This window comes from Candoia aspera, chromosome 11, assembly GCF_035149785.1.
Source record: "Candoia aspera isolate rCanAsp1 chromosome 11, rCanAsp1.hap2, whole genome shotgun sequence".
NCBI lineage: Eukaryota > Metazoa > Chordata > Lepidosauria > Squamata > Boidae > Candoia > Candoia aspera.
This window is the reverse complement of record NC_086163.1, coordinates 4942487-4955540: the sequence shown is the minus strand read 5'-3', so window position 1 is coordinate 4955540 and position 13054 is coordinate 4942487. Positions and strand designations below refer to the sequence as shown.

The following is a 13054-nucleotide window of genomic DNA, read 5'->3' as shown; positions in this document are numbered from 1 at the left end:
TGTTGTTGGTGTGATGTCTCTGCTCTTGACTATTTTATTGAGATTTTATTTTTATTGAGATTTGAATACTGCTTATTGTCTCTTCTTGAATCAGTGAAGTTTTATTTTATGCCCCATCAGTTAGAATGTTTTAAATGATGGGAACTAAGTGTAAAGTCTTCATGTAAAGTCTTCACTGGAATGCTGTTCTCAGAATCAGAGAAAATTAGTGGAGCAGTCCCCAACTTTTGGCCAGCTTGGTTGACGTTCTAGAGAAGGCGCCTTGGTGATCATATCATGATCTGCTGATCCTTACTGGGCTGTGGTGCAGATGGGCATTCTCTGTGTGGTGCCCATTTTCTGGACCAAATTTCTAACAGAGATTACATGGCTTCCCCACTGCCATAATTGTTCATTTATTTATGCAGTATTTTTACAGGTTTTTTAAAAATTAGGTTTATTTAGTAGCATAAACACCACTGGCAGTTCTTTGAATGAAAAGTGAAAAAGAAATAAAATAATTATGACCTTCCTTGCCAGGATGGATATCTTGAGATGGAGATGGAGATGGAGATGACCTGCAGGGTTGGCTCTCCATGTCTGTGGGAGAAATCCTGAAGAGCAGCACATGGTAGCGTCATCAACCCAAGGTAGACCAGACTAGGAAACCAAAGTCCTGCATGTTAACACTACTTTTATTATAAGGTTGTAGTAAAAGAATCTTGCAAGTCTGAATAAGCTTCTCCCCTCCTTCCCTTTAACTTCAAGAAAACTTGGGAGGGTTTTGTCTGAGATGCTTGCTTGGATTACAGATCTGGCCTGGACTCAGATTTCTTTTATCTGACCGTTTTGTTGGTTGCAGCTCTTCCTCCTATTCCTCAAGGTTATTCCTTCTGCCCATTACGTGTAGTCCTGTGGGCATGCAATATTTGGACAGATTTTACAGGAAATATCAGCCAGCCAGTAACCCTTTGCAGCTTAGCTACACTTTCTCCCATTTCACTATCCACAGTTAAATGGCAGAACTGGTGAAGCACAGAGGTCTAAAGCACTTTAAGAGCAACACGTGGCATTTTCAAATGGGAGCCCGTGTTTTAAAAAAATCCTGCTTTCTAAAGGGGTTGGGTGTGAAAATGAGTTATTTCAGAGCTTGCTCAGCAGATCTAGTGGAGGTGGGAGAGAATGTATAAAAGAGTAACTAAGGTGAATTCAACTTGAAGATGATTTTATTCCTGACATCATTGCAGGAGAAAGCTGCAACGTTAAGCTAGATCTATAGCAAGCTACAGTATGTTCCTTACGATCCAGGGATGGGGAACCTCCAGATGTAGCACAGGCAACAGGGAGAAATGCTGGGAATTGCAATTCAACAACATCTGGAGAGCCACAAATCCCCCACTCCTTCTACATAAGAATCAAATAAAAATATTTGCATATAGAGACGTTGATGTTGGGAATAAAGATTCTAGCTTAGTCAATTTTTGCATTCCAATTGTCAATCATTCCAGTATGTGCTTCTTTCTCCTTGTAAACTATGATAGCACCAGTGGGAAGTTGAAGAGGGGCAGTGAACCACTGTTTTTAGTCAAATATTTTTGTTTGAAAAGAATCGTTGCTTGTTTCTGGAAGAAATGATCGTAATTGTCCATCCTACTGGGTGTATTCCCCCACTTGTGTTTTCTTCTGCAAATAACCTAAGGCAGAAAATATTGCCCTCACTTTGATTTGGCTTCAGAAGTTATCATGTACCAAAACATCACTGGCTTCATTGCACTGCTATAAAGCCAAATATGAGTGAGGTCACCTCCTGGCATTCTCGATTTGATATGTCATACATAAAAGTAGTGGTAGAATAGTGCTCAATAAAAGTAATAGGGAAAAGATTTACTCTTCTTCACAATCCCCTCTCTGTCTGGGGACAGCAAGTGGGGTATAAAAATTCAGAGATTCCTTTTGGTTAAAACAAATGCATGATGCGTTGGCATTTTCATATGCTCTCTGTGAACACAAGACCTAATTTTGTAAGGCAAGGGAGATGAAAGCAGTATGCTACAAATTGAAATAGATGCCTATAATGAAATTAATTTTATCAGCCCAGCACTTTCTTTTTAATGACGGGGAGCAGGTGGTGAGGATTCTAGAGGTGTGCGGCTATTATTATACAATTCCTCAAACGCATTTCGAGAGATTTCTATGGCAGAATCTGGAGTGGGAAACAGAGATCACAGTATGGGATCTCTAATGATAAAATATACAAAGAGGAGAGAACTAATCAGCCACTTCTTCTGCTCTAAGCAGCTTTTCAGTCTAGCAAACCTTCGGTTGCCTCTCAAGTCATCTCCTGCATGAGATGTTTGGCTCCAGTGCAGCCTCCTGTTTCTCCAACATGAACCAGCTTCTGGACCTGAAAGCCTTTCCAGTTTCAAAAAAAAAAAAAGAGCAAGAGAGAGAAAAAAGCCATCTTTCTTTACTGAAAACATTTTTCCCAGTGACACAAAAGCAACTTGCTATGTAGGGACCTCATTTCCAACACTGAGGTATCAAGACTTACTTATTGACTGTGGCAGATTGGCCCAAGAGGGTGGGGTGGGGCAGACCAACCCTTTGTGTCATCTCAAAACTGTTCATCAAAGATCTGAAGCTCCATCATAATTTGGGCCCATCTTCTTGCAACTTTGAAAGATCTAAAGTTGCTTTCAGAATATCTGAGCCAAACTTGAAAAGGATATCTTGGGCCCCATCTCTCTGTTTGTTACTTCAATTTGATAGCAGGATGAATACTTCTGGAAAGAGGGGTGAAAATGAATCCAATAATCGTAAGCTGACAATTTCTTCAGTTCCTTAAAAATGTATCATTCTGCAAGCCAGTTTGGCAAAATTTGAAGACTTCTCTGTGGGAAAAACTCAACATTTGCTCATCTCAAAAACCAGTTTAGGCATACCCTTAGCAGTGCAGAAAGTTAGTTTGCTTGTGGCTGGAAAAAAAAACAACATTTAGAGTATTATGTTGGATTTCTGTACTAACCAGTTCCTTTTCCTCCAGATGTACTAGACTACATCAGGCCTGGGGATGATGGAAGTTGTGGCCCAACATCTCTAGAAGACACCAGATTGAGAAAGGCTGCTCTAAGTTTTCAGCTTAACATTGTTTGTTAGACAATGAATTAAACCATAATTTCTATAATTTTACTTTTTAAATATAATTCTATTAAACTTTTTAAAAAGGAAGATAAAAACCAATACAAACTAATATAAAATAAGAAGAAGAAAAGAAAAAGAAAGAAATCAGAAAGAAAGCTAAAAGTGAAAGAAGGAAAAAAAGTAAAAGAAAAATAGAAAAGAAAAAATAAGATACAAAGAAGTGGCTTCCGATCTTCTTTACAACAGTTATGAGTACAATGATAAATTTACCTCTTACTCTGTGGTTACAACATGACTCTCTTCTCTCTATAATTTATCCTGTCTAATCATCAAATGGGACGCGGTGGCGCTGCGGGTTAAACCGCTGAGCTGCCGATCGGAAGGTCAGCGGTTCGAAACCGCGCGGCGGGGTGAGCTCCCGTTGCTCGTCCCAGCTCCTGCTCACCTAGCAGTTCGAAAACATGCAAATGTGAGTAGATCAATAGGTACCACTTCGGCGGGAAGGTAACGGCGTTCCGTGAGTCATGCTGGCCACATGACCCGGAAGTGTCTACGGACAACGCCGGCTCTAAGGCTTAGAAACGGAGATGAGCACCGTCCCCTAGAGTCGGACACGACTGGACTTTACGTCAAGGGAAACCTTTACCTTTACCTTTACCTAATCATCAAAACCATAAATCATAAGTTCATTTTTTTCTGTTTCACACAAGAAATCCATAAGGGGTTTCGAGTCAGCAATAAACGTGGATATTGTCTTTTCTCTGATCAAAGAAGTCAAGTTAGCCATCTCAGCAAGTTCCATCATCTTCACCAACCCTTCCTCCATGGTGGGTAGTGCCAAATCTTTCCATCTTTGTGCATACAACAATCTTGCTGCACTTTTTATACATGATAACGAAGTTTGATGACTTTTTCCCAACTGTTTGTCCATCAACCCCAAAAGAAAGACCTCTGGTCTCAATTGTATATTAATTTTTAAAAACCTCTGAATCAATGTATATGTTTGAATCCAAAATTTTCTACCTTTTGTACACATCCACCAAGCATGATAAAATGTCCCTTCTTGTTGTTCACAGTTTCAACATAAATTTGAAGTGCCTTTATACATTCTAGACAATTTCTCTAATGACATATACCAACAGTACCTCATTTTATAAAAATTCTCTTTAGGATTATAACATAGTGTAAATTTCAATCCTTTCGAACACATATATTCCCATTGTTCCATCTGTATATTATAATCAAAAAACTTAGCCCACTTTATCATACATTCTTTCACTTGTTCTTCTGTTTCAAATTTCAATAGAAGTTTATACATTTTAGCAGTTACATGTTCATCAGTTACACATAATTCCATTTCAAACTCAGTCTTACAAGGTTCAAGACCATAAACTCTTTCATCTCCTTTAAATCTTTCTAATAACTGTAAATAAGGAAACTACTGGCAATTATATCCCTCTGCCACCAGTTCTTCCCTTCATTGGCTCAGGATACCGAGGGACGAATGTTTTCTTTGACATATCCTTCAGCGTTTTTCTTTCCTGAACAGAGTATCTTGCAACGCTTCAATTATCTGTTAGCGTGGCAGACATTCTCCATAATGACCTTCCAATGATGGGAATTTTAGCAAGGTGATCATGGCGCTTACTTGTCCATTGACACCATGGGCACTTTTCTAGGAGTAAGGGCTACTCAAAATGAAGCAACGACCACCAATTTGATGGAGAAGACAACTGTGTCAGCAGAGGACAGAAATGATGTCCTCCTGCCTCACACAATCTTTCTCCCAAACTCATCATTTAATTAAACTATCATTAAACTATCATTTAATTCCAATCTTGTTTAACCAAACCCCAAACTGATGGGAAGTTTAAGCACACTTTTTTTTTCAGCTCCCAGAGGATTGAATGACAGTGAACTTGGAAAGTGGCCCTAATAAACTCAAATATGGAGAATGTGTTCCTTTTCTTTGGCCTCCCTGTTTCCATCATTCCACCTTTGGCTCTTTTTCTTAATGATTTATTGGTAAAGCTTTATCCCCCATTTTCAATGTTGCAAGGAGGGATACAATTCATTAAAAATAATGTACACCAAATGTTAAACCATGAAAACAATCAATAAAATAATTCAGTAAAAGAAAAGTCTCTAAGGAGCATGTCAACACTGGAAAACAGATGACAGGGCTAGACCAGACCAGACCAAATCAGGCACAACTGAACCAGTTTAATCCAAAGTTGAATACAAAGTGAGTGACCCATTAAAAAGGTGAGGTGGGTTGGTCACATAGACAGTAAATGAGTAAGAATCAAATTGTGAAGCAAAAGTGTGAAGGAAGTATGAAGGGGTTTGAGAGGAAGGGGGAAACCAAGTGAGACGTGGTTGGATACAGTTGACATAACAGTCAAAAAGAGAAAGTTGAAAAGTTCAAGTAACAAAAGATAATACATGGAATGGTGTAAGGGCACAAGGATGGTTTGCAGGGATAAAAAGATAAAAGGCGTATAATGGATGATTTGAGTGTAAGCCAGGTTAGTTCTGTTTTCTTATCTCCTGCCTCTGCTTTTATTGTCTGTTCCTCACTCCTGTTTTGCAGTTTGCGGATGAGAAATCTACCCAACCCTCAAGAGTATTGACCTTTGATGTGAAATTATTAGCAAGGAAAAAAAAATCACATTAACAAGGTAAATATGCGGTTTGCTTTTATAGCCTCTATCAGTTTGGATTTTCCCTACCAACTGGATACTGCAGCATCACATTTGACTAAATAAGAAAGTAATTAGAGTGCCACACTTTGTCTAGCTTATATCCTTTAGCGCTAATTACCAAGGATCGTTTATGAACTTCCCCTACAGAAAATAATTGCCACGTGTCTCCTTAAAAGAAATAAACTATCAGCAGTCTTTTCAGGACACAAGGATAAACACCAATTAACATTAGTCGTACAAGCACTTCACCAGTGAAACAAGATTGTCGCAAAGATTTTGATAAAACGAAACTAAGAGGCTGTTGCTGCACCTGCATTAGCATTAGAAGTAGAAAATCCGTAAGCAATGTCTAATGAGGATTTATTTCTAGTAGATTCGTTTAGGGGTGGGGAAAAACAAAACAGAGCTGTACCAAAAAAATAGCCAAGTTTCCATTTATTTATTTATTTATTTATTCAAGGACAAAAGAGAAAAAATCAGTGCATTGCCCAAAATTTAACGACAGCTGCTGTGCATAATTCAGAAACTACAGAAGTGAATAGCCAAAGGACATAATTTGCCTTTGCTGTCATTTTGCTCTACATGCAAGAAACTTGTATACTTAGAATACCATCCAAAACAGAGAGTTTATATTTTCAATAATTGTTACCATTTCCCGTCTTACAGCAAGCTTCTGCATAAAATCAGATTTTTTCCCAACAGCCTTCCCCTTTCACTATTTTAACTCTAAACCACACAACATCAGAACAAAATCTGCTTTGTGTGTTAGCCTGGCCTCTACTGCATTCCTGTTCTTTTCACATAGTAAATCTTACTATTATTTGGGACAGATCAGTACAGAAAAAAATCAAGCAAGACTGGAGAAAATTAATCCAGTTTCAGTTGGACATTTCCATCCTTTAACAGAAGTCTGACTTCAGATGGCAAGGCAATTTCTAACCCTTCTTTTCAAGGTTATCTGCATGCCAAATGAAAAGAAAAATGTAACTTTGCTAAAGCTTAACCTGTTTTACAAGTTGAACGCATCTTGGAAAAAATAACTATCAGCAAGTCCAATGCAGTTTCCTCCCGAACAACCTAGAATTGCAGTCAAACTCCATGCCCCTACTTGTGTTATTTTATAAGGGGCTAATTAATTTGTTTGCTGAGAGTTATTAATCATAGGGCTACCTCTTTTGATTGTGTTGGTGCAAAACTCTGATTAACAGCAATGTCATTTTGAGTTTCTGTTCTAAAAAAGGTACCACCGCTCTACTGGACACAACTTTCAAGATACCAGCTTTGGACAACCTGTGGTAACTGTTTATTGACAACTCACCCGTTTTGTATAGTCCATGGCCTTCAGGATGGAGAGATTAAGTGTCTCCAGTGATGCTAAAACATCTTCATAATCCCCCATGTGGTCAGCAAAGTAATCTGGATGCAGGGAAGAGAAAAGGAAGAGAAAAAGATTAACAGATTTCAAAGACTGCTTCAAGTTTGAGCCATAATAAATTCTGAAAGGTCGCTGTACAAGCTGACACTCTCTCCTGGTCAGGGTTCTAATGGGTGACCAAGAAAAGTCAACAGCTCTGCATTCCACCTTATTAGCAAAACACTAGTAGTAAATCACTATGTCCCATCTGAGAAGGGGGAAAAGGTTAAGGCACAGAATCGTGTGATATCCCCACCCTACTTGATGCATGAAACTTAGCGCTATTCTTTTACTTCTATCCTTCCCCCCTTCCCTCCCTCCCTCAATTAATATCCTGCCTTTCAGGCATGAGCAGAAGATGTACATACATATTTATATACAGTAGGTATGTATGTATGCATGCATTTCTATTGTATGTATGCTGCTCAGTTCCAAAAAGGCCCTGAGCAGCTTACAATAACACCAAAGTAAAATAGAAAGGGGACTAACATTAAATATAAAGAAGACCAAATTAATAACAACAAGTAGAACAACCAGCCTTGGAAATGGCAATGAAGATATCAAAGTGATGGAGAGCTTCTGCCTTCTAGGATCAACCATCAACAGTCAAGATATCAAAGTGATGGAGAGCTTCTGCCTTCTAGGATCAATCATCAACAGTCAAGAAATACCAAGTGTAAATATTTACTTTTTAATCTTTCCTGGCTATTGATTGATTACCTGCCATCAAGTCAGGGTCCACTATGAGCAATCACATAGACTGACCTTCTCCAGGATGATCAGCCCTCAACCTGGCCCTTCAAGTCTCCCAATGGAACACCCATCGCTGCTGTAATTGGGTCCCTCCACCTTGCTCTTGAGCATCCTCTTCTCTTTCTTTCAACCTTTCCCAGTATTATGGACTTCTCAAGAGAGCTGGGTCATTGCATAATGTGTCCTCCAAAATATGACAATTTCAGCCTGGTCATTTGTGTCTCAAGTGAGAACTCTTGGTTGATTTGTCCAATGATCCACTGGTTTGCTCTCTTGGCTGTCCACGGTATTCTCAGTTGTCTTCTCCATCACCAAAGTTCCAAAGGGTCAGCCCTCTTCATCTCCTGCTTCTTTAAAGTCCAACTTTCACTTCCACAGAGTGTTTTCTTGGCTGTCTGTGGTACTCTCAGGAGTCTTTTCCATAACCAAAGTTCAAAAGGGTCAATACCCTTCCTGCCCTACTTCTCCAAAGTCCAGCTTTTGCTTCCATAGAAGGTCACAGCAATAACCATTCACTGCATGATTCTGATCTTTACGGGTACAGACACATCACAGCATCTGAATATTTTCCAAAATCTGTTACCTATCTAGAGCTAGTCTGCCATGCATTTCTTGACTGCTGATCCTTTACTGTAGATAATCAATCCTAAAAGGCAGAAGGTATTAACTGTGAGAATGTGAACACATTTTCTGCTGTATGTTTTTTCTGGGCAACATGAAGGTTGAAAAATGAGTGTGTGTGTGCATTTGTCCATGTACGCAGCTGCTCATCAATCAGGCCACCTTCCAAGGTGCAACTTGGTCCTGCTAGGGAGAGGAAAACACCACTCTAATTTGAACACCATCGGTCCCTCCTTCTGAAGGCATCCAGTGTCTCTGATAAGCTCTTAATTCTTTGCTGCCATCAATTCCAACTAGAAAAACTAAAACTGAGTAGGTTTTTATTTTAAAACAAATAAATAAAATCTGAACTTGATGCCACCACCAGCATATTCATAACCAAACTGACATTTCTTACAGAACTGTCCTATAAATAACCTCAAGAGACAGACTATTAATTAGCCTCCCAGGGCTTAATTAAAATGCCATATATCTGTCTGAAGAGAATGCAGGATGGAGAGAAGAGACAGCAACTGCTGGAACTGGAGCAAGCGGCGGTTGTCCAGGGCGATCTACAGCTGTTTGCTGCTGATAAAACCCAGATACCTAATTTTCAGCAGCTGCAGTTCCTTCCCCACATCATGCAACGGAGCAAAAAAATGAATCACTGTGCAGAGCTGGTTTTTAAAAGACAAATGATAACGTCCATCCTTTTTCAGAGGATAAAGCCCAAATCCCATTGCGTAGGCCAGGAATCTTCAGAAGAAAAACACAATTGCAATTTGGACAAGGGCTCTCTCTAAACCATCTGCCCATCTAAAATGGGATTAGGAAACCATTTTTGCTAAGGCCAAAGAGAGACTTGCACTAGCACCTTTAAATAAGGGCTGAGAAAGAGCCTTCCTGATGGGCACACTCATGCACTATCACCAGATGACATCTGACATCTGCTTGCTGGCCACTGTGAGGTTCATTCATACATGCATATGGATCACAGAACCCTGGCAGGTGTGAATGGACCCCGTCAGAGAAAAAAATATTAAGTGATCTCTGGGAGCATGCAAAAGAGCCTGCAGAAGATGGTTCAATCACTTAGCCACATAATCAGCACATAAAATATTAGGGCTCTGGGAAGCTTTGATCTGGAGAGTCACTTCAAAGGTGCTTTGCTCAGTTTTCCAATTGAACCAACTTTCTGCACTATACTGACTTTTGGAGCTGAACTGATTTGATTCAAGAATTCAATGCGAAGCATCAAACTGACTCCCTGTTACCAGACAAATTGACAATTTGACTTTGCTTGACAATACAAGTTGAATTGATTGTCGGAATCAGGTTGGAGTCAATTTTCGCATGCCCAACAAACATGCCCATCAGAAAGAGCAGGACACCTTCTCCCACATTCATCTGCCCGTCCAATCAGCTTGAACAGGGTCAACTCCCTCCAGGTTCTGCCTATCTAAGAATGCCATCTGGCAGGACCTAAGAAATGTGCAGGTTTGATCACTGCCCCCTGCTCTGGAAATGCCTCCCAATGGAGATCAAGTTTACCCCTTCCTTCTTGGGTTTCAGGAGACCAAGAAAGACCTGGCTTTTCCATCTCACTCAGGAAGAAGGCAAGCTTTGAATGCTGAGATGCATTGGTGGGCACAGGACTTTATGTGTGTGTACTGTATATATGGGACGTGGTGGCACTGCGGGTTAAACCGCTGAGCTGCTGAGCTTGCCGATCGGAAGGTCGGCGGTTTGAATCCGTGTGACGGGGTGAGCTCCCGTTGCTAGTCCCAGCTCCTGCCCACCTAGCAGTTCGAAAACATGCCAATGTGAGTAGATTAATAGGTACTGCTTCGGCGGGCAGGTAACGGCGTTCTGTTTAGTCATGCTGGCCACATGACCATGGAGGAAGTGTCTATGGACAAACGCCAGCTCTTCGGCTTTGAAACGGAGATGAGCACCGCCCCCTAGAGTCGGACACGACTGGACTTAATGTCAAGGGAAACCTTTACCTTTACCCTACTGTATATGTCCTTTATGCTGCTCAGATTTTTTTTCTCGGTGGGCTTCATTTATTTTTAATGATGATTCTGACTGTTAGCCACCCAGAGCTTTCAGTGATGAATGCCATACAAATGTAGTAAATAAGTAAATATCTTGTCTTTTAGCCAATTCTAAGTTTGAACATTAATCAAGAAACATGCAATGGTTCTTGGCAGCAATTGCAGATCAGAGTAGGGACAGGATGTTTTTCAGTGTCTCCTGTTTCAGCTTTTTCATGCCCATTTCTCACATTAAAGGTTTCAAAGCACAGGTGGACCATTTGTTCAGGGACCATTCAAACTATGAGTGGTAGTTATGACCGGTCCTCGGAGTTCTGGCCGCTGCCATTTCACACAACACACTAAGGCAATATCTGGAATTCCACAACACAGTACAGGCTCCATATGGGCATAATTGAAAATCTCAGCTTTCTGGGGACTGATCCTCATATATTCCTTTCCTGAGCAGTAAGTGCCCCTGTTGGCATGTCATTCCTATCAGTGGCACCCTGAAGAAGAAATCAAAACAGGCATGAAGGAAGTCGGAGTGTCACAATTCCAGCCCTACCCTTTTTCTATAGGCACGTGCAGGTACAAAGGGGCGGGGACTGAATTGCACCACCATGCCTGCCATCTTGCCTCTTTTGACCCCCACCCTACCAAAATGCCACGGATTCCTATTAAAATAAACTGGAGACTAACATTCCCTGTGCAACCAAGACATAAAGGCTACTCACCACACAGCTCCTTAGTATCCACGTTGCTTGAAAACAAGGGAAAATAGAAACAGAAATGAACGAGAATGCAGAAAAAGGGGAAAGCAGAAAATTTAACTCCAAGCAATTCCCAACCAGTTAAGCAGAAAGAACTTACTGGTATGTTTGAAGGTGTTTATACATCTCTGCTGTCTTTGAAACCTGGGTTTCAAAAATACCGGGGCTTTCTCAGAACAAGCATTTTTAAATTGGTTCTAATTGATTTTACAGTGATATGAGTACAAGGCTATCTTGTTCCGTATGCTAACGAACTCATGAATAGCAAGGTAATCAATTAAGCAGTAAATTCTTCCCTATGCAGATAATGTCTGTCACAATATTGCTGGAGATACAGGTAGGAATTCAGGGATTCTGGAACCCTGATGCTACAACCGTGATTGCAGTTTAGTTTTAAAATAAAATAAAGATCTGCAACCTATACAAATTATTGAGCCCGTTTCAATAATTCCCCTTATATTGTATGCATTTGATATTTTGTTGAAATTATTTCGGGTTATCTAATCAAGAGAGAGGTCGTGTTGCATCTGAGCCTTGGATGCAAATCTTTCTAGTGCTCACTGACCAGCAGGAAATAACAGTAGAATGATAAAGATTTATAATCTAGCCTATAAACTATGGAAAAATGATGAAAAATTAGAATTGCTAACACAAAGCTTTGAAATCACTATATCAGTAAAATATAAAGATAAACATTATCATTAAGATTAATATTATGTAAGTAATCAGCTTAAGACAAAAATCCTTATTGTGCAACAAATATTTTGATGTAATTTGCAGGGTTTTTTTTTAATGTTATATTCAGTTCTGGATGCAATGCTAAATAATCTCATGCCTATTGACACAGAAATTTTTAATCACAGTTAATACTGATAAAATACCTTCTTTTTTCTATCTTTAATGGTCTTACTTAAATATTAGTCAATTCTGTACAATTACCACCATATTGAAATAATATATATGTATATTATATAACACTATAATAAAAAAGAAGAAAAAGATTAATATTATGGAAGCTACGGTAAAAAGGGATACAATTATTAATATCATAAAAAGCTATTCGAATTGCTAACCCAAAGCTTCGAAATCATTCTATCAGTAAAATATAAATGTAAACATTACAGTTAGGATTAAGATTATGGCACCTACAAGATAAAAGAGAGTACCATAATTATTGACATATTTAAAAAACAATGGACAAATAACTAAAGATCAGAATTACTAGCCCAAGGTTATCAAATCTTACATCACTAACATCCAAATGTATTGTAAATTAATACGTAATATTGAAATCAAAACTTTGTAAGCTACAATAGAGGGCAGTATAAAAAAGTCTGACATAAATGCTACTTTTTAAAAAACAGCAAACACTGAAAAGCTAAACAGTGAGAGATAAATCAGCAGGACTACAGATATAGGGCATGGCTTATAACTTCTAAGGAAAACTGTTTCCCAAAACCAAACCAAACCAGCTCCATTCTCATTACTGAAATGTGTAAAAGGGCCTCTTAAACTAAACATGGCCTTGTTGTACAGATTCCAGATTTGCCAGTTGCAGGATACTCCTTGGTTACATTTGCACCTTAGAAAAATCCCTGCAATTGGAAAGCTGATCCATCAAAGAGAAGGCTCCTGAAGGAACCATCCACCCCT

General features: G+C 39.4%; 1 protein-coding gene across 1 annotated transcript in view; it reads right to left on the bottom strand.

Annotated features, from left to right (window-relative positions):
• NECAB2 (N-terminal EF-hand calcium binding protein 2) overlaps positions 1 to 13054 on the bottom strand; it is a 211352-nt gene that overhangs the window by 102693 nt on the left and 95605 nt on the right. The window contains exons 4-5 of the mRNA XM_063312989.1: positions 11366 to 11391; positions 7144 to 7241 (exon numbers count right to left, since the gene is read on the bottom strand). Of these exons, the coding sequence (XP_063169059.1) occupies positions 7144 to 7241; positions 11366 to 11391 (124 nt within the window). The remainder of the gene's footprint in view (positions 1 to 7143; positions 7242 to 11365; positions 11392 to 13054) is intronic.